At 36.9% G+C, this 21,876-nt stretch overlaps 1 protein-coding gene across 8 annotated transcripts in view; it reads right to left on the bottom strand.

The window, feature by feature from the left end:
- OSBPL6 (oxysterol binding protein like 6) overlaps positions 1-21,876 on the bottom strand; it is a 257,856-nt gene that overhangs the window by 35,007 nt on the left and 200,973 nt on the right. For all 8 annotated transcript variants that reach the window (XM_027866186.1, XM_027866187.1, XM_027866193.1 and 5 more), the window contains 4 exons: positions 17,456-17,621; positions 13,192-13,325; positions 4,009-4,116; positions 2,568-2,705 (listed from right to left, as the gene is read on the bottom strand). In XM_027866186.1, the coding sequence (XP_027721987.1) occupies positions 2,568-2,705; positions 4,009-4,116; positions 13,192-13,325; positions 17,456-17,621 (546 nt within the window). The remainder of the gene's footprint in view (positions 1-2,567; positions 2,706-4,008; positions 4,117-13,191; positions 13,326-17,455; positions 17,622-21,876) is intronic.

Below are 21,876 nucleotides of genomic sequence, written 5' to 3' on the forward strand. Positions count from 1 at the left end.
ATATAGCCCTGGCTCTCAAGGATCTTCAAATCTTTTTTTTAATTCAGTTTTATTTTCAGCTCCAAATTCTTTCTGCTCCCCTCCTGTCCTGTGTATTAAGAAAGCAAAAAAAAAAAAAAAAAAAACCCAAACAAACAAAAAAAGCAAACAAAAAACAAACATTACAAACATGTAAGGTCAAGCAAGACAGATTTATGCATTAGCAGTTAAGGATATTAAAATCTAACAGAGAGGGTAAGAAAGGAATAAAAATACACATGCCATGAGAGAACATGAGAGTACAGTTGGGAGATGTTGAGGTCCTTGGTGGAGATAAGGGGGCATCACATGAAGGGATGATATTGCAAAGGTAAAACCAAACAGTGTTACCAACTAATTGGCTATCAGGGGTTAGAGAGAATGAAAAGGCAAGGTTCATTGAAGTTTGAGCCTAAGTTGATCCTCAGAAAGTTGAAGGGAGTAGGAGACATATGAAGGCAGCTTGAGAAGACAGCACGGTTAAGTGAAGTTTATTTTAAGGATGTTAAAGGGCAAGGAGGCAATGTTGTGGAATAGACTGAAGATGAAAGAGGAAGACAGGGAATGATGAATGCAATAAGGTCACAAGGAAGTTAGGAGGGAAAGGGATTGAGGGCATAAGTAAAAGATTTAGCTTTGTCAAGAGGAGGTTGCCTAGTTTTCTGAGACTAGAGGCAAGGAAGAGAGACAGAATAGGAAGAGCAGGGAATAGTTCTGATTAGAGAATATTACGAAGGCCTGAAGCAAAGATAGAAAGAAACCACCTTTCTCTTTTTCACCTCTTCTGCCTTCTACCCCATCCTCCTCAGAGAAGAGTTTATGAACAGGACACACACCATTAGGAAGGGAAAGGCAACTCTCAAATTTAATCAAATGAATTAGGAAACACTTTATTCCTCCTCTATTCTTACTCCATTTTCCTCAGAAGTGCAAGTAAACTCCCTCCTCCCCGTCTTCCCCCATTCCCTTCCATCTCTCTGTCTCTCCTTCTCTTTTCTCTTCTCTCTCTCCCTCTCTTTCCTCCCCCCTCTGGTAACACATGAAGGGATGACCTTCAGTGGGAGAAGTGAATGGATCACAGAGCTAGAAAACAAAGGTGAACCTTGCTCTTTGAGGGGTGTTTTGGGGTTCTCTCTTAAAGATATACTCTCATGTTTGCTCATTTGTGCTCAGAGATCTTTGGGACTAGAGAGTTTTAAGTCTTCAGGATGTTGGAATTGAAAGGCTCATGAGTCTCCTTAAAAGCACTGGCCTTAGAGTCAAGAGATTCAGACTCATCCTGCCATTTACTCTATAGTGACCTTGGATGATAAAAAATAATAATAGCTGATGTACTTTAAGGTTTATGAAGCACTTGCCTGAGGTTGTTTCTAAGAACTGCCAAAAGACACTGTGTGCAAAAGAGCAATCTGGCTTTTAATCTGGTGATGGGTGGTAGACTGATCATATAACAGTTGTGTGAAGCAGGTGCTACAGGCACCATTATCCCTATTTTACAGATAAGGAAACTGAGGTTCAGAAAAGTTATGGTACATCCAGGGTCACATCTATCAGACACTGGATTCAAACCTGCATCAAAATGTGTTATGTGGTGATGTATCAGTCACTATTTAGTGCCTTGATCTTGGTCACACTTCACTTTTCTAGGCTTCATCTGTGAAATAATGGGGATTTTACTAAATGTTTCCTAGCGTGACTTCCAGTTCAACTTTTCTGTAATTCTTAGTCAGTTTCCTAATCTTTCCTCTTTCTTCACTTTACTTGACCAGGAATTTAAATAAATTCCAAATTCCAGAAGTGGTCCATTAGGAACTTAGGAAGATATATACACCTACCTATCTCCATTATATATGTGTGTGTGCTGTGTGTTCTTGGGAGTTATTGTTAGAATTCTGTAGAACTAAGTTCTTCATGCAAAGAACTTATCTGATAGATCACGATAATTATCTTTGAGTTAAAATTTCCCTTATTTAAGCAATGTATATTTGAATTCTGTGTTCTAGGAAATACAGCCCTATTTTCTGGAAGAAACCTTTGTGTGAATTACTGGTTCTCCCTGTCAAGGTCAAAAGATTCCAAGATCCCAAGTTCACCAGGAAGTGTATAAATAATACATGTTTACAGAAGGAGTCTTGGTCATATGGAATAAACAGGTCTGAAATTTCTCACTGAGAGGGATATATGGCACACATATTGGTCTCATTAATTATCTCAAATTTTAATGAACCCTAAGGATAACTTTACACAGATGTTTTCTGCAAAATAATTTATCAAAAACACTTACTGTATGCAAAACACTGTGGTGAGTACTAGGGATACAAATGCCAGAAAGTAGTAGTAGCATACCAGCCATCCTAAAGGATGTCACAGATAAGTGGTAGCCAGGGAGAGATATTTTGGTTTTGAAAAATATTTGTGCTTTCAACAGAGATACAACAGCAGTTCTAATTTGAAGGAAAAAATGTCCATATTCCGTGTTTTTTTCTCCATCTCAAGTTGGTAACCATCAGTAGGAAAGACTACAAAAAGGTAACAGTCTCATCACTTACCTCATTTTCTGACGAGCTAGCTGAGAGAAGTACCTCCTGGGCATCAAAGAATTCTGAGACAGATTCAGACATAGAGAGCCGACTCTCATTAGCAGCTTGCTGTGATAGAGGGAGACTGACATGGATTTGCTCCCCAGGCTACAAAGAAACAAAATGCAAGGGTGTCATCTGTTACAGTACTTCAATGTCGGAACAACATTTTATACAGGTAGAAGCTGGTCTGAATGAAGCACAGCAAATAACTGACCGTATATTTCTAGAAGAAGAAAAAAATCCAGTGTGGCAAACAGGCTGTATGATTGTTGCCTGGGGAATTGGAGATGTCCAGGCAAACATACCAGGATGCTGGAGTCTGAATTCTAGTCCTGAATTCTAGCTCTTCTAATCATTATCTCTGTGGCCTTGGACAGGTCATCTTAACCTCTCAGGGTTTTAGGTCTTTCATTTGTAAAAGAGGAGCTGGAGATTATCTAATCCAAGGTCTCTAAATCCCATAGTGCTATTTCTGCCTACTCAAGTACAGAAAGGCTTATCAGCTGAAGACTGGTTACCATCCCAAGAATTTATGTGGCCACAGAAACTCATGAATAAAGCTCCTAAGGCTTAGAAGGTTGATAGTCATATAGGCTATCATGTAGACAACATATAGATGGTGGGTGGGGTACATAAACCAGTGAAATCACAGATCCTAGAAGAATGGAAATACAACAACAGAATGGTGAACTAGAGGTCTCCTCATCTTTATTGCTAGTTGGCAGTACTTATTAAGCAATATTTTTTAAGCAACTGATTGGTAAGGCAGGCATCTCTACTTTCTCAGTTTTCTAAGAAGGTAAATGTCTGCAATGAAAGCCTTTAAATTAACTGAAACAATCTCATTATGATCACATGCACATGACTTTTCTTATTTTTATTTTTGGGGTAGGGAAATCATGCAATGCACATTATGGGTATGAAATCACAGGAAATGTCATTAAGAATCGCAAATTTTAGATTTGTGCTAAATATTCTCCTCCTTTCTCCTGTCTTCATTTCATGTCATCACAAAGTAGACCAGGAAAGTGCTTAAGGCACTATGCTTATGGAAATTTAATCTGAATCTTCAACTAAAAATGCCTGGTGAACACTTTAAAGAAAGTTGTGACAGATACAAAAAAAAAATTTCACAATTTAGGACAGAAATAGAGACAACAAAAAGTCCAATCACATTATCCAAACATCAATAAAGCAGACTTAGACAAAAGACAAAGGCTGTATAAGATGTCAAACTCCAAGACTGTTCTTTCACTCTGAAGAAAACAAAATTGCCTGCTGTACAAATACTCAGATAAGTCATATTTTACCAACAGTAAAAGAACTATTAAAAAAAAAAGAAAAAAATTAAGCCATGGATCTCAATATGCTAAATACTGTATAAATCCATCAAAGACCAAAGTCTTACCTCATCAGGGCTAGGAATAATATTTACACTGACAACCTGATCACAAATAACAGACTCTGAATGTATCCGGTTTAAGCGACTCCGCAGCTCAGCGTTCTGGTTAAGTGCCTTAAAACAACAAAAATTATACATGTAATTTCAAATTAGTAAGCAGGCATATAATAGAGCAGACACACAGGTGTGGCATAGACTAACTTCTCAAAAAAAGCAAGGGCAGCAAATTATATCACACTCTTCTCTCAAAAGCATGCTAGGTCAAAGCCTAGTGGTGAGAAGGAAAAAATGGCCTAATAAAGACATATTCATTCTTACATGATATAAGGAAATCTACTATTTAGTACTTAATGCCATTTAGCAAATGTCATCTTGCCACCAGAAAGAATTCCTATATCTCTAAAGAATGACCCATTTAATTCCTTTTCACCAGAAGATCTAGGTCCGCTATTTTTAGGCCTATGCTACCACCACATATATATTATTTTTTTTCCAGGCTTTTTCATGAATGAAGAATATTAGGATGATCTACTGGCAGAGAAAGTTGGCTCCTTCAATTTCCGTGCCATTTTCCAAAACTCAGAAATTATCTGAGTGAAGGATGAACATCTTGGAACTGACTTTGGAATGAAATGAATAAAGAAATTGCCTCCATTTACTGAGGTGAGTTTCAGTCTATTTTTAATGAGATGGGCAATGTTTCAGTAATAGGAGATACTACAGCTCCAGGTTTACATTTAGACTATGAATGGTTATAGAATCACTGAATGTCAGTCTACAAGTAATAAGCTATCTAATGTAAACACACAGATATACCAGAAGATCAAAAGTTGCCTCCTTATCAAACAGACAGCTGCTACAAAGAACATAACACAAAAATTTCAGTTGCCTTAATCTCAAATTACTTAGAATACTAAACCAAAAGGGACCTTAGAGATCATTTAATATAAATGATTATTACAAACATAATATAAATGAGGAAAATGGGGCCCAGAAATTAAGTGACTTGCGTGAGGTCACACAGAGGGACCAAGCATAGTGTAGACCGAGGGGCGGAAAGCAGGTAACCAGATTCCCAGGATAGATGAGGGTGGGGGAGGGGAATGAACATTTAAATAGCACATACTATGTGCCAGGCATTGTGCTAAGCACTTTACAAATATTGTCTCATTAATCCTCATGACAACCCTGTGAAGTAGGTGCTGTTATTATCCCCATTTTACTCAGTTAAAGAAACTGAGGCAAGCAAAGGTTAATCATTTGTCCAGGGTCATATATCTAGGAAAGGTCTCAGGTTGCATAGATAGATAGAAGGAATGAAGGAAGGAAGAAAGGAAGGAAGGAAGGGCAAGCACTTATTAAGTGCTTACTATGTACCAGGAACTGTGCTAAGTACTGGAGACACCACTACAAACACACAAGACAGCCTCTGCCCTCACAGACCTTATAATTTAAGTGGACAGATCTTTCTATAATACACTATGCAACTTTTCTTCCAGTGTATAACTTTCAGTGCTTTGGGACTTCCTCATAAAACTACCTGCTATTACATGGAGTTTGGTATAAAGTGGGACCCTCTTTGCACTCTAACTAGAACTGGAATTCCAGGAGCCCTATAGAATGGGCCCCAAAGAGAGTTCCAAGCACTTTACAATAACATTGATAAAGTTAGACACACATTTTCTGTTATAGGGAGATAGTTAATTAGGCTTTGTATTCTGGTTATCTGACTTTCCTCCTCTGCCCTAGAAGTGTGGGAAAGAGTTGACACAAAGCTATAAGTGGCCAGGTTGGGGGCATAAGGGTAGTGATGAAGTCAGGTAAAATAATATGACAGAGGAAGTGTGTTCCCCATTTTGAGAAAACTGATAAGTACTTGGATGAAAACAAAGTGGCTTGCTAAAATAAAGGAAAATAAACCACTAGATTAATTTCCTGCACTTAGAAGGAATATAGAAAATTTAAAGGTGCCTGCTTTCCATATTCTTGGAACTTAGGCAAGTAAAAAAAATCATTGTTTTTCCTTAATTCAAGATAAAATAAATTTTCAGAATAATTTTAATAGTACACTTCCCCAAAAAGCCTTTGACCATTTATCCTGGGAAGGAATCCCAGTTAGTTGGGACTTTAAAATATTTCCCATTCTCTCCATGACTTCTGTAATACCTATGAACAAGCTTGGATGTTCTTACTCCATTATAGTCTGAAGTATACTGAAGTTGCTCTGTGTATCAAGATCTTTGTAGCCACCAACTGTACACACAGGAAGACAGCCAATAAAAGGTATAGATATGTTGTCTGCATGTGTTTGTGTACTTATATACATAGAGTTATCTGCTCCCAAGGCAGGGCTCAAGTGTGCCTCTAACACATACTAGCTATGTGATCACTGAAAAGTCACTTAATCTCTCAGTGACCCAGGCAACTCACTAAAACTACAAGTTACGATATCAGTGTAGAGTTTCTCCATTGGGAAGTACACACACACACACACACACACACACACACACACACACACACACACACGCCCCTACTTCACATGCCCCCAAACTACGTGTGATTACTGTTGTTGGGTGGCTATGAACTGAGCCACTATGTGTGATTAAAATCAATCTCCAGCCACCTCTTATCCAAATGGATGATGAATCAGTCATTCCTCAGCTCTACTGAAACAATATGGCTAGCATCTGCATGATAGATTAAGATGAAACATAAGGGAAAATTTCCTGACAGTGGGAATCTTAAGAAACAAATACTAATATTAAAGGAAGTTACAGAATCCTCTTCTTTAGAAGCATTTAAGAGTCTAATGGGTTAGACTCTTATCTGCCCTCAGGAGTTTAAATGAGGTCTTGCCCCAAAGACAGAGCAGAATATTAGATAATCTCTCAAGGTCTCTTCCAGTAGCTAATGACTTGGATTTTGGAAAGGAACAACTATGTGGAAAATATTATCATTGATAACATATATGCAGCGGTAGAAGAACTGTTATTTTTAGATAGCACAGAACACAGAAATAAACATACAGTCACAGGTAGGGCAATCTCAACAGCAGACAGCCCAGCATGCAAACAGCCCCGTTCTGAGTCATTCTTAGACTGTTACCTTATTTTATCTTGATCACTTACCTCACAAAGAGCTATGAGGCTCACTGATATCAAGTACTAAATGAAACGCTGTAAGCTTCATTTTACAGCTAACCTCCAGTACAGACTCTGTTATTATTACTCACTTAGACAATGCCTGTGGTTTCATTAACATTTTTTCTTCTTACTATTGGTTCCCATGACTCACTTTTAGAACTCTATCCTCTTCCTTTGTAATATTTGAGAGACTGGTATTCTCAGAGAAGTGCTGCTTTAATGAATAGTTATCACAACAAATCAAGAGAATGGGGTCCAGTAAATGAATGGAATAATGGAGAAGTTGACACCAAAAGTACAGTATTAAACTATACTGTTGGAAGTGAGGGAAAAAAAGGAAACTGCCTAATGAATGTAACACACTGGCAAGTAAGGAAGAGCTATGGTGATGGCTTGGCCAATTGGATGGTTTTAAGATATATGTAATGCTTAGGCTCATCATCTGATCCCGTAGCACGCCATTTACAAAGAAATAACCCTTTATTCAGCCCAAATCATGAAAGGCATACTACAAACAGTCAAATGCCGGGCTGATGAATACAAATTCATTTAAACTATTAGGTTTGGTTTTGGTTTGCCTCTCCATCAAGCATGCTCACAAACTCCCTCTTCTTAGGGCAGTCTGAACACTCAATCACATCTTGCCTATGTAAACTTTGCACGACCCATTAATTTTTCCAAGGCCCTTCTCCTGAGGGTACAAACATAGTCACAACTGCTTCCTTGTCCTTACAAAAGTTCTGCCCTAAAAGCCCTGGAATAAACACAAATGCCTAAAGTCAGCAAGGCTGAACCAGCAATCCCAGATTCTGTCCAATCCCCCACTGCCCACGTCGCTGGCATATTTGTGTACTTTCTATCCCTGGGGGAAGAACTACCATATCCACATTATACTCAGTAAAACTTGGTTTCTAAAAGGAATGGTCTAATGTAAGTCAGATGGGAGAGAGATGGCATGAAATATATAATAAAATGAGTTTAGGGCAAAGTTTGCAAACTGAAACCTTCTGGATAAGAATACATTAAGTTCTGGTTCAAAGAAAGTACCTGAAGTGAAAGAATGAACTTGAGACCTCTAAAATGAGCTATGACAAGCCATTTGCTGAGTTATTTTATTTTCTGTAAGTACATAAGATATCTAATGAAGAAGAGGACTCATGAAACTTGACTAGGAAAATGGTACTTGTATATGACTATGCTAAGAAATGATGATATCTGGAATGGCTTTTTCAGCCTCAAAAATTTGCCATAGGTACATTGACTTTGATGAAAAAGATGAGTACTCAATCATATGACTGACAATTTTTTTTTAGGGTGGAGCAGGCAATCAGGGTTAAGTGACTTGCCCACACAGCTAGTGTCTGAGGCTGGATGACTGACATTTTAATAATACTACTATAAATGTTGAGTCAGTTTTTTCCTCTTACATTCTCATGCAGAACTCCTATTGCTGTGCACAGATTCTGTGGTCATTTATTCGGAATCAACTCCCCTTGCAGTAAGCACAAGCTGTGCATGAGTTTTGTAGTCAAAGATAAAACTAACTACAGAGATTAAGATCAATTTATTGAAGAGAGGGGCTAACATCAAGTTGAATGTATTATTAGTTATACTAATCCAGGAGGACTAAGAATGCTTAAATCTTTTATGGAGGGTTTTATTTTAAACACAACACGCAATATGACTGATTTGGAATTTAGTCATTTATAAAGAGACACCAATATAAAATGTCCTCTTCTCCAGGCATAAATCCAGAATCTAATATAGTATCAGCCAACATCTCTGTCTTCATACACATAAGCCAATTTTAAAGTTTCAAGAGTGTAAGCTGCAGCAGTGTTTATGATAAATGCCCAAATATGTATAAATGTGGGTATATATACAAATACAAACAAAAACAATGTGTAGTCTTAAGCACATAGTAGGTATGTAGGAAGAATGTATAGAATGAATTCATTAAATATACGTACTACGAGCTGTAGAAAAAAATCTTTTATAAAGAGATACTACCACAAAATACCCTGTTTGATAAGTATAAATCCAAGATCTACTTTAATATTAAATAACATTTCTGATTCTCAAATGCAAACCAAATTCAGAAGAATAAATAACAGGTGTGTATGTGTATATAAATATACTGCGTGCATTTGTGTGTGTGTGTGTGTGTGTGTGTGTGTATGTGAATCCACACATACAGGACCTAGTGTAGTGTCTTATACACAGTAGATGGTTAACAAAATTTTTTAAAATGAGCTTATTTAAGTTGTATTAGGAAAGTTATATTAGGAAATGCTTCTTAAAGTACATCCTTAGAGTGACCAAGGTTATAAACAACTATTTTGACATGGCAGGTAACATTTTTGCTAAATACATAATGAAGAGTATTACATGTTCTTTACATGCTACATGCTTTATACAGTGATCATGAAGTTTGCTAAATTGGTACTGCTACTAGTGCTACAACTATTACTACTATTACAACTACTACTACTACCACCATCATGTTTTGTAAAGTACTTTCCTTACACAACTCATGAAATAGGTTAAGTGATCTGTCCACAGTCACATTGCTAATAAGAGGTAGGACTCAAAACCCTTCTTATTCCAAGACCAATGGTTCTTCCATTATATCATGTCAAGAGACCTTTGAAATACTTGAATGCTTTGATAATTCAAAAATATATACCCATATAATTTTAATAAAATATGCAGTTAAAAAAAAACTCTGCTGGGTTTAAATAAATTGCAGAGTACAGGATAGGAAAGATGGAGCTTGAATAATTTAAGGAAAAAAGATCTAAGACTATTAACTTAATATGAACCAATGGCATGATAAGTTTGCTTTAAAAGAAAAGCCATAAACCCAGTGAATCCTAGACTGCGTTAATCAAGGATAATGTCTACCTGCCAAGAAAAATTTTTCCTGCTGTACTCTGTTGTAGTGAAAACAACACAAAAACCATTATGATCATTTCCTAGTGCTACACTTTTAAGAGTTACAATAACAAACTAGGGTTATCACAATCCTAATCATAGTAAGATTTTACAATTAGTATAGGTCAAAAGATGTATTACCAAGAATTTATTCTTTTCTTATATCTTTATCCATCAAGGCTTCTGAATAGATAACTAAGATATTCAAGAAGGTCTGAGGTGAAAAAAAAACTGAGGAATTATGCAGAAGATGAAAGACTAAATGGAGAAATAGCTATCCTCAAGTCTGTCTAGAAGGGCTGTCTAGAAGAAGGAAAAGACCCATTCCAGAAGGCAGAACTAGATCTGATAGATGAAAATTGAAAGGAGACAGATTTAGGTTTAACACCTTTTCTAAAATCTACAACTGTTTAATAATACTGTGAGGTATCTTCTGTAGAAGTGATTTCCTTGTTACTGAATTTAAGCAGTACTTCAATAATCATTTTGTCACTAATACTGTAAAACTTCCCATTACTTATAGTAGGAAAATGGATGAGACAACCTCTAAGGTCCTTGTGAATTCCAAGAACTTATGATAATTGCTCTTTGGGCCATTCCAGTAGTAATTATCATATGGTTTTGGAATTTTATTTATTTATTTATTTTTTTGGTTTTTGGTTGGGCAATGGGGGGTTAAGTGACTTCCACAGGGTCACACAGCTAGTAAGTGTTATGTGTCTGAGGTCAGATTTGAACTCGGGTCCTTCTGAATCCAGGGCCAGTGCTCTATCTACTGCATCACCTAGCTGCCCCTAGAATTTTCAAAGGTGTAAATATGTACTACACAGACTTTATTTGAATACTTATTATCAAGGCTTCTGGAAGGATTATTTCCTTTTCAGAATGATAAAATGTAGCATTAGAATTCACGAGTGTTTTAATTTTGGGATCATTCAACTACATCCTTGAATAATTTCTCAATTCTTTTTGAGGGTAAGATTAATATAATTGTCAATATATAAAAACAGTTTGCTAAATATGGAAAAATTTTGTTAATTTTGTGAAACTAATATATGGTCAATGAAGAATTTGGCCTGAAAAAGGGTCACGTAAATAAAATAATGCTATATTGTTTTTGCAGCTGTTTTTTTAAAAGTGTTATTTGGAAAGGTAAGCAATGCCATGGGAAAAGGGCTGGAGTCTGACAATGAATTTTTATTAATATTTCTTGCCAGAATACCTTATGAGTCCAATCTTATGAGAATTTATAATAACTATTTCTGAAACAGAGCACCTTGATCCTGCTCATATTATCTCAATTAATGCACTTGATATAATCATATTTGTTTAAAAAGAATGTTCTTACTGGCTCACTATTTCTCTCAATCTTTGCTGTTATTATTACCTTTAACTCTTTATCAGATTTCTTTTATGTATCTCTCCTTTTAGTAACAATCACTGTTCATACTACTTTGGTTCCACCAGCGGAAGAGAGAGCTGTGATATTTCCAGGGGCAGCAAAATGAAAATTTTCACTTGTTTCCAAGATGATTACTTGTCCTATCTTTCATACTCACTCTACAATCAAAATAGCCATCCTGACCATCAATTAAATACTGACTGAGTGTCCAGTGGCCATTTGCCTATGAGCATTCTAGAAGAAACTACAACAAATTAACAGTTGTAAAAAAAGGTTCTTATTTTGCAGATGGAAAGTTGGCCACTTTTACTGATCATGCTATAGAAGATCATTTGAATTTGATGCTCAAAGCAGCGTGTGTAAATTACCTGACCACACTTTTATCCTATGTGCAGGGACAATAAAAGAGAGCCACAACTAAACCTACAAAAAAAACGATACTGCAATGGCACCAAATATAATGATGTTTGTCCAAGTCTAAGTTTTACAGACCCAGGGGAAATATTCAAGCAGAATCTGATATGTATAGGAAGCCACTTACCCAGGATTTGTTTGCTCCATCGCTCTGATCCAAGGCACCAGGAAGTGAACAATATTTTGCATAAACACTGAGTTCTCACATAAAGTTGCATAACATAGAGTTTTCACAAGACTTAATTTAAGAGGGTAGATGGACAGGTCAAATGAAGAGAAGGGTAAATATGGGTATTCAGATGAAGTACTTCTGAATGGGGTAGAAAAGCTCAAAGTACAGACAGTCTAAAGGATTTCTGGCAGGACTTTCAAATTTAATATGCACGATAATTTGATATAAGTAAATTTCATTGCATAATGCATTTTGTTATTCAGTCATGTCCAACTCTTCATGACCCTGTTTGGGGTTTTCTTGGCAAAGATACTGGAGTGGTTTGCCGTTTCCTTCTCCAGCTCATTTTACAGATGAGGAACTAAGGCAATCAGGGTTAAGTGACTTGCCCTGGGTCACACAGCTAGTAAGTGTCTGAGGCTAGATCTGAACTCAGGAAGATGAGACTTCCTGACTCCAGGTTGGCACTTTATCCACTGTGCCATCTAGCTGCCCGTATGTATAATTCATATTTATCATATAACATAAAGTCGAGTCAGGACATTGGGGATATTTTTCTAGGTGGAAGGGAAAGAAATTCTAAGAGAACAATTACAACTGGTTGATCAAACAGAAAGAAAGAAAAGAATGATAGTTATTTTATGACTTTTCAATGCATTAAAATATATTAGCTAGGGTAGGGGAAGAATCTACAAATAAACACTGAATTCAACAGTGCATTACTGTTAATTAATTACTTATTAATTTTTACTTAATTAATTACACATTAAAAGTAGGGACTTTAGATCACACTAAAAGTAGGCGCTACTCTAAATGACCTTAAGAAGGCAGGCAGGTACCAGAGCTGAAAAGGGCAAAAGAATAATAATAGTATACTACCAAGTAAGGTTTTTCTTTTTTGAAAACTTAGAGCTTGCTTTAACACCACCTGGAGAATGAGTGTGCTCTTCTCATTCATCTTTGGCCATGGTAGCAGAATTGCAGATGAAGACACATTGTCACTGAATCACCTCATGACTACACCCATGATCTGCAGACTCTTCGGTAGGGGTGCTTCTGTCCCTATGGCCCCTCTATACCCTGCGGCAATGTGGCATGCATTCAGAAACAAAGCAAGAACCTACCTGAGAAAGCGATTGTCTGAGTCTTGCCATCTGTGTGCTATGGCCTTGATTGTGATCTTGTTCAGAAACCATCTGTTTTAGCTTTTCTTTCTCAATAGCTATGCTGTTAAAAGCCGACTTCAAAAGGGAATGCACTGAAGGGGACGGAGAATGAAAGAAAAAAACAGAGTGTTTCCAGAAAGTCCATTTTTTATTTTTATTTTTTAGCTGTGGCTACAAATGATACATTAGCACATCTGAGGGTGTCCTCTTGCTGCAGAGAGTACAATAATTCTTAATTGCATCAAAGATTACCTGGAAATGAAATATTTCTTTTCTAATTACTAGGAACCTTTTCCATTTCTTTTCACTAATTAATAATCTAAAATGAACACAACCTAATTAAATGTTATCCTCAAAAGTGAATGTCAGAATATCTATATTTGAGAAGAAAATGAATAATAATGATGCAAAAAAGGATTAATCAGAGAGGGAAATTTTAAAGTCTAGCATCAGATAAACTAAAAAAAAAGGGGGGGGCTGAGTAATAACAGTAATTAACATTCAATACTACTATTTGGGAGCAGGAAGGGGTGGCTAAAATAAAGCTTTCACTACACTATCTATGAACTGTTACGTGGTTTTTATCATGAATTGTTGCCCAAAGTCAGGCCATTAATTAGTCAATAAGCATTGAATGCCTACTATTTGCCAAACACTGTGCTAAGCACTGGGGATGCAAAAAAAGGCATAAAAGTTCCTCCTTTCAAGGAGTCTAGCGGTGGGGAGACACATGCAAACTTCATACAAAAATGATGTACAGAGAACAAATGGGAGAGAATAGAGAGAAGTCACTAACATTGAGGAAAGGCTCTTTGTATCAGAGAAGGCTTCTTGTACATGATGGGATTTTAGCTGGGCCTTGAAGGAAGTCAGGAGGCAGAGAGGAGGAGAGTGCTCCAGGCATGGGGAACAGACCCTGAAAATACTTAGAGTCTGGAGATGGAGTGTCTTGTTTGAGGACCAGCAAGGAAGCCAGTGTCACTGGGCGGTCAGGAGGGGAGGAAGGTGTAAAGAAAACGGGAAACATGGAAGAGGATGGGCTATGAAAGATTTTGAATGTCAAACACACAATTTTATATTTGATCCTGGAGGTAAGGGACTTCAGCATTTTGTTTTGGAATAAAGAGCATCATGCTTTCAAGTGGGGAGAAATTTGCCGTGCTTCCGTCTCAGGTAAAAGAACAAAATCAACTCCTGCCTTGCCTAGGTGATCTAGAACACAGAGGGGCTTGGTGAATGGAGGGCTTGTTTTAAATCAAAATGAAGCAAAAAAATTAAAAGGAATGGTAAAATCTATGGATTTTATTGATTTTGAAAAACCAATTGTTGAAGATTTCTGTCCCTTGTGAAATCTTACTCAGACTCTGAAACTGTGTCCACTGATACCAAAACAGCAGATAGATTTAATTTGCTTTAGAATTCTCAAATATTTGTTCTTTTAAAAATAAAGTAGTACTTCAGTAATTTGCTCATAAAAAAAGGTGTTCTTGTTTTTAATAACAAACCAAAGGCTCTTGTGAGTTATAAAAATGCATATAAAAACAAAAGAATGCCATTTTTAAAAATGGCAACAGCATCTTCTCATCTCTAGCCAGGCATTGGTATTTTGCATCTGTTCACAGAGGTCCTATTCCAGTGGTGATAAATCTCAGGTGAAGGAATAAGAGCTGTAGGCCCTGATCCAAGAAACAGCCTTAGAAGCCAAATTCCCCCCACTTATTTTTTTAAAGAAGTTATTTCTAGAGAAGTCACCCGATTATCATGAGAATGTCTTACTTTCTAGGAAGAAGGATTTATAGACTTGTGCTTGTGCCCTAGAAGAAAATGTGTAGTTTCAATAGAGGCTTTAGAATTCTATTGAAGCAGGGATTTACTAAGAGAGCCAGGATTTCAAGGAACTAGACCGTGCTTGCTCAGAGCTCTAGTCATTTGTCGTTCTCTCTTAGCTGTTGGTAAGATTCATTAACACGTACCCTCTCGAAGCCGTGTGACCAGCTGGTCACACCTGGACTGCAAAAGCCAAAACACTTAGTGGTTTGGACAGTCAATCCATGTCACCAGTATGCACAGATGTAAGGGAACAACACATTTAGCCTCCAAAAGAAAAGTCATTGAGACCATGCTAAGAAAAAGTGCCTGGTTAGATGCTTTAACCACGGTATGAGGGTCAACCCTGGGCAAAGTTGTGAAGCTGGCAAATTTGCTCCCATTTCTGTACTAATTCCTGTCCTCTGAAAGAATTCTCCTCTATTCTTCACACTCCAACTTGGCCTTTGACCTTGCCACTTGTCTGTCCAGGGTCTGCATCTTTGGCATGGCACCTAGGCCTACTTCTCCTAACAATGTTACTCAGGCTTCCAAACTGCACTGACTTCCAGCCCAGCCTGAAAAAAGGAAAGCGAAAGGAAGTGATCTGGAGAGTTAATTCACAATTGGATGTTACTGATAGCATCTAGGAGAAATTGTGTTTTTAAAGGAAGACGACTGGATGCCAGTAGTGTCTCCAAAGGAATGAACCTCTATGATGATTCATTTGTGTAATGGAAATATTACAAAGCTAGAGATGTACGGGATTTTGGGTATCTTCCAGGTAACTCCTAATCATACTAAAGATGTGACTGCTTATTTACAGACTTATTTAAAAAAATCCTAGTTCCAAAACCTAACAGAGTATTTTGCACCTGATAGGCATTTACTACATTTGAGATGATATTTGTAAAATGTTTAGCACAGTTCCTGGCACATAGTAGGTGCTTAATAAATGCTAGTTACCTTCTCTTACCACTCCCTAAGTGCTTGTTGAATTGAATGTCATCTGTCTTAGTATTGTATATAAATTGTAGATGAATTGTATATTAATTTCTTGTTGTTGTTTAGTCAGGTCCGATTTTTCATGACTTCATTTGGGGTTTTCTTGCCAAAGATACTGGAATGTTTTGCCATTTCCTTCTCCAGCTCACAGATGAAGAAACTGAGGCTAACAGGGTTAAGTGACTTGCCCAGTGTCATACAGCTGGTAAGTATCTGAGGCCACATTTGAACTCAGGTCTTCCTGACTCTAAGCCCGGCACTCTATCCACTGTGCAACTCAGCTGCCCTGCATATGAATTAGTACCTAATAAACAGCAACAGAGACTCATAGACTTGGAGCTAAAAAGGGGACTTAGAAGCTATCTTGGGCAACCCCTTTATTATACAGATGAAGAAATCAAGGCCAAGAAAACTGAAGTTAACTCTCCAAGTTCTCACAAATTCTAAGAGGCAGAGGCTGGATTTGAACCCAGATCTTCTGACTCCAAGCCCATAAATGAAAGACACTGAGATCAGTCAGATATTGATTTTAAAATATCTGCTGGACTTTCTATATTGACACTTAGTTCAATCAAAACTGAAACCTTTAACATTCATGTTCCTAGGCTCATTTTCTTCAGTGTTTCTCCCCCCTGGGGTTTCTAACAGATCTTCCTATATTTTGGATAGTGTTCTAAACCACATAATCGAGGCTCCTGTCCCATAAAGATGAAATACAGAGATAAAACAGATATTGTGGTTTTCCACCGTGTGTGAAAAATATCCCAAGCTAATATAATACAAGTGTAAAAACATTTTCAACACAAGATGACTTCATCAAATACTACCATACTACCAGAATAATAGTACAATGAAATGTACTGTACACATTGCAGGCACATATATGTGATTACACACATACGGTTTCTGACATGTCCATAGGGAAAAGGCATAAAAATAAAATGTCATTTTGTAATCCAACTAATTAACATAGCCAGCATTTTTGCCTAAGATGAAAAGAAAAAATGACAGATTTAATGGTAGAAAGGAGGCCTTTTACTGTCATAAATATGAATTAATTGCCTTTGCCATTTGTGTTCCTTATATGTGTGCCTCTATGTTAGTATTCTCTATGTATAAGTACCTACTTTTGCCTCTGCTTCTCAGTGTAATTATAAAAGATCATACTCTGAGTTTGTGGAAATTTTCTGGCATTATTGTTCATGTTATGTCATTTCAGCAAATGTCTTTGCTTTGAAAAACAAAAAAAGAGGGAGTAAATGCCTTCGCTTTGAAAAACGAGAGAGAGGAGAGAGTAAAAGAACAATGGAGAGAGAAAAGAGAAAAAGGAGAGAAAGAAAGAGAGATAGAGAACGGCTAACTCTAACCAAGAGTGCTTTCAGGGAAGGTTTATTACAGACCTGTAGCTTACCTTTCTGAGCAATGAGACAAAATTCTTCTTGAAGCTTTGTGTAATCCGTGGAAGTTTCCAGGGGGTCAGTCAGGTGGCTTGGGGGAGTCTGAAATTCAATATCTGCACAAAGGTTGGGGTTGGAGGAATGCAGCCGAACGGGGGACATTGTTGCACTGAAAGGAACCTGCACAGAAAATCCAAGAATTAGGAAAGACGAGCATCTCATCACGCCGTCTTCTGACACGTATCAGATCGGACATTTTTGCACTCTATATAAAATACAAGCATTTTTTGTGGACGGCAAACTCTGAGGACAATTGTACTCTTCTATTTTAAGGGTCACAGTACTTTTATGGATTGTGTTTCCACTACACCTTAGCATTTTAAAAACTGTAAGACTGAAAATGAAAAGTGACTGCTGGCTGACAGCAAAGGAGAGGAATACGAGCACTGATTATCATTCACGTGCGATGCACGGAATCAAGTCAAGGGCATTTGGTCAAAAGCTGAGAGAAGGAAATGTGACACACCAGACCTCTACTTATAAAATCTGAATCAACAGTCACAATATCAGGTTGTTATATGTGCTTGTTTCTTTAGGCCTTGAGAGAGGCCCCTATGCCAAACTGGGCCTGTAGACTCAGGAACATATTAGCAGTCTTCAAAACACTTGCCTTATAATGATAAGACAAAAAAGAAAAAACAAGTATTATGGTTGTCCATTGTGTGTGAACAATATCCCAAACTCATTTAAAAGAACTACAAGGAAATATATATTTCAAAAGCAGGATGACTTTATCAAACATGTTACACACGAATGGAATGAAATGCACTACATTTAGTTGTACACACTGTAGCCACACATATATAAGTATACATTCACGTAGTTTCACATTGCAATAGATCTTCCCAAGGGATTAGCAGTGCTTCCATAAACAGACTGTCTCCTTGAGTTTACTATCTCGTGGGCTGAGCAAAAGCATACTTCTCCTTCCTTGTAAGAGACCTCTTCCTATCACTACAGATGCCAATACTGCTGACTGAAGAGAAGCTTCCTCATACTGACTAAAAATAAATCAAAACCTTTTGGAAAGTTGAACCATATATTTCTCTTTTTCACCATATTATCTGTCAATCTCTGCCTAACTCTAATTGGGCAAAGGTCTCCAAGAGTTGGGTTCTTATTCTTTTCCTCATGCAGAATTTCTTTAAATATTAAAAGGGAAGATGATTCACAAAGGATTTCCATCAATAGTCTGCCAAAACTAACTTCTATTTTTCTCTCTGTTTACATTTCCATTTAGAATCTAAAAAAAGGTTTCTCTGTTTTCAATTTTTAACTAGTTTTTCCAAAGGGATGTTAAATGTTGGCCTGATGATACTTGATGTTCATCCTTCATTCTGGAAAAGGACCAGTGACATCAAGGGCAATGTCTTAACTTGCACATGAGTATTACTAGGAATAGAAGGTTTTGGATTTGTGATTTCATCGGTGTAGGGCACTCCTCATATGGAAACTCCCTCTGTCCTGATGCAGATTGCCAATTCATCTGCAACTTACAGTCTAAAGGAGTTGCATGGAGGTACTTAGTAGTTAAGTGACTTCCCCTCATCACACAAATAGCATGTGTTAGAGATAGGACTAGAACCAGAGCTTGTATGATGCTAAGGCCAGCATTCCCTATACCATTCTGCTCCTCATCTTCATTGAATGTAAATAAAATTTCTTTATTAACAAGTCAGGCAATTTTTCAAAATTATTTTCTGACCTCTTAGAAGTACACAGTGCACTGAAGGATAATGAAGAAAGGACATGTATTTCAAAAGGACATAAAATTGAAATTTGTATTTTACACCAAATACATCTTCTCTCTGCACAGTCTTCTGAATTTTCTTACTTTACTAATGTAAAATTTACAATTTAAATTTTAAGTAATGTATTAAATTAACATGTAATATATTTTAATTTATAATCTATGTAAATTTAATTCCGTATTTGTAAATGTAAAATGTATATGCTTTACTTAAGTTAAGCTACACTGTTGCAACATTTTACTATCTTATTATCATCTACCTATCTACAAGCTTTTAGTGGATGCATCACAGAGTCACAGAATTAGAAGATGCTTCAGTAATTATGAAGTCCATCCTATATTTGACACTGGAACAAAATGTCACCAAGTGGCCATCCAGCCTTTGTCTGAAGACCTTCAATAAGGCAGGACCTACTACCTTAGGAATCAGGCACAGCTCAATCCATTGAGGGGGCAGCTCTAATTGTTAAGAGGCTTTCTCCTGATATCAAGTTCAAATATACGTCTTTCCAAACTTCACCCTTGCTCCTAGTTCCATCTTCTTGGAACTTGGGTCAGAAAGAACAAGACAATCCGTCTAACAGAGGAAAACTTTTTAACTATTAGAAGACAGCTATCAGGTCTTTCCAGAGCCTTTCTTCCCCAGGCTAAAATGTTTAGTTCCCGTAACCAATCCTGACATGGCATAGACTTGAGGCTCCTTGCTATTCTGGTTGTTTTCCTCTGGATACTCTCCAGTTTATGAATATCTTTTCTAAAATGTAGTGTTCAGAATTTACTTGTCTGACTAGGCAAAAATACAGTATTTGTGGGGAACTTAATTATTATTTGTGTGTGCATATATGCTTGCATCCATGTATATACGTACTTACATATTTAAGTACAAATTATATCTACACAGATAAAATTAAATTTCGTTTAATCACAGTGTTTGAGTATCCCTTTCAAGGCGAGCCCAATTAGAGGGATCATATTACTGACAGCACTTGAAATGACTATCATTTCATTAAAACAGGTATACATGAATTTCAAAATTATTCATTTTAATTTTTTCAAGCATTTACAAAACAGATGGTGAAAAAATGTTTTCTGTCCTTAATAATGAAATGCAAGTTTCAGCCAACTCAACTCAAAACCCAGATATAATACAGAAGACCATTACTCAATAGTTTAATTAATTATCCTCCTAATAACATCTGGGCCTTTTTTATTAATGCCAAAGGTTTTCCATACAAAAAACTTTTCATGGGACAAGCAATTGCCTTGTCAACTCATTGTGTTATGATGATCAAAAGCCATAAATAAGGGAATTAACCTCTAGAATATGTTACTTAATACAACTGTTATAAATTCAGTTCATAAATTTATAAACTGGGAAAATGGAAGATTTCTGCTCCTTCAGTGAAAGAAATATTCTGCTTTATATTTCATGCCTCAAACAGCTTCTGTATTAAACGATTCAATTTATCCTCACCATCTACTCCCACACAGCTTAAGAACTTACATCTTAGCTCATTATCCTAAAATCTCTACATCCTATTTTCAATGCCAGTTTAGCATGCTTCTCTCCAATATATTTACAGCTTTTTATCTTGGACTTCCTGGGCCTCATTTTAACATCTCTCCTTTAAAAAAACTTTTAAAAATGCCTAGAAAAATGTCTTTTATTTTTGCTATTTATCCTTTTTATATTTTATCTGCTGATGTGTTATCTCTATTTGTTTCACATAAAATGTTTTTTCCATTACTAAGAGAAATTGAAGATATCATCTCTTTATGAAAAACCTGAAAGGTAGGAGACACAGAAGAAAAAGCACAAGATTTGGACACTGAGACCCCAAGTTTGAACACAGGCTCTTCAATGTTCTATTTACATCAAATCCTATAACCTCACTTGACCTCAGTTTCCTCATCTTTAAAATGAGGCTACTGGAGTAAACAACCTCTAAAAGACCTTCTGCATCAAAATCTATGATGTCAATTCTTCCATCCAATTTAGGGTTCCCATCTGAATTCATCTTCTCTTTTCCTCTACCCTGTTCACAGATGTCTCAAATAGCCTTACCATAATTAGAACAAACAAACAAAAACAGAAACCAACTATACAGATCCTAGTCATGATAATGTGGCTTTTCTCAGGAATACAGAGTTCAAATAGAAAAGTTTTTGAAAACAATGTTATAGAAAACAATAGTGTAATTTGAGGAAATGCCACTGGAGAAAGGTTGACATTCGTCTGGTTTTTTCTCCCTATGTCTGAAGGTTGGATAACAGCATTCTCCATAACATACATGCACATACACGTGTGACTACTGGCATACAAGAGGACAGATAAAGGAAGGTCATGCCCTAATTGTGCTGAAGATAAAGAATGAGTTAAGACTGACTCCATCACATAAAGGTGGAAAGGGCAACTTCAGGGTATCCCAGTTTAACACTTTGTTTATACAATTTCCCATCCTTATAAAACTATCCCTTGAGTTTTAAATCCACTCACTGTTGTAGCCACTGCCGCTGCTAGCCTCTGCCGGCGCCGTGTGGTGCTGAACTGGCCTTTCGGAGGTGGCCCTTCCTGACAGTGAATGGAAGAAGAGAAGGGAGGAGATAACAAGGAATGGGAAAGGA

This window comes from Vombatus ursinus, unplaced genomic scaffold (genome assembly GCF_900497805.2).
Source record: "Vombatus ursinus unplaced genomic scaffold, bare-nosed wombat genome assembly UNPS02014779.1, whole genome shotgun sequence".
Taxonomy (NCBI): domain Eukaryota; kingdom Metazoa; phylum Chordata; class Mammalia; order Diprotodontia; family Vombatidae; genus Vombatus; species Vombatus ursinus.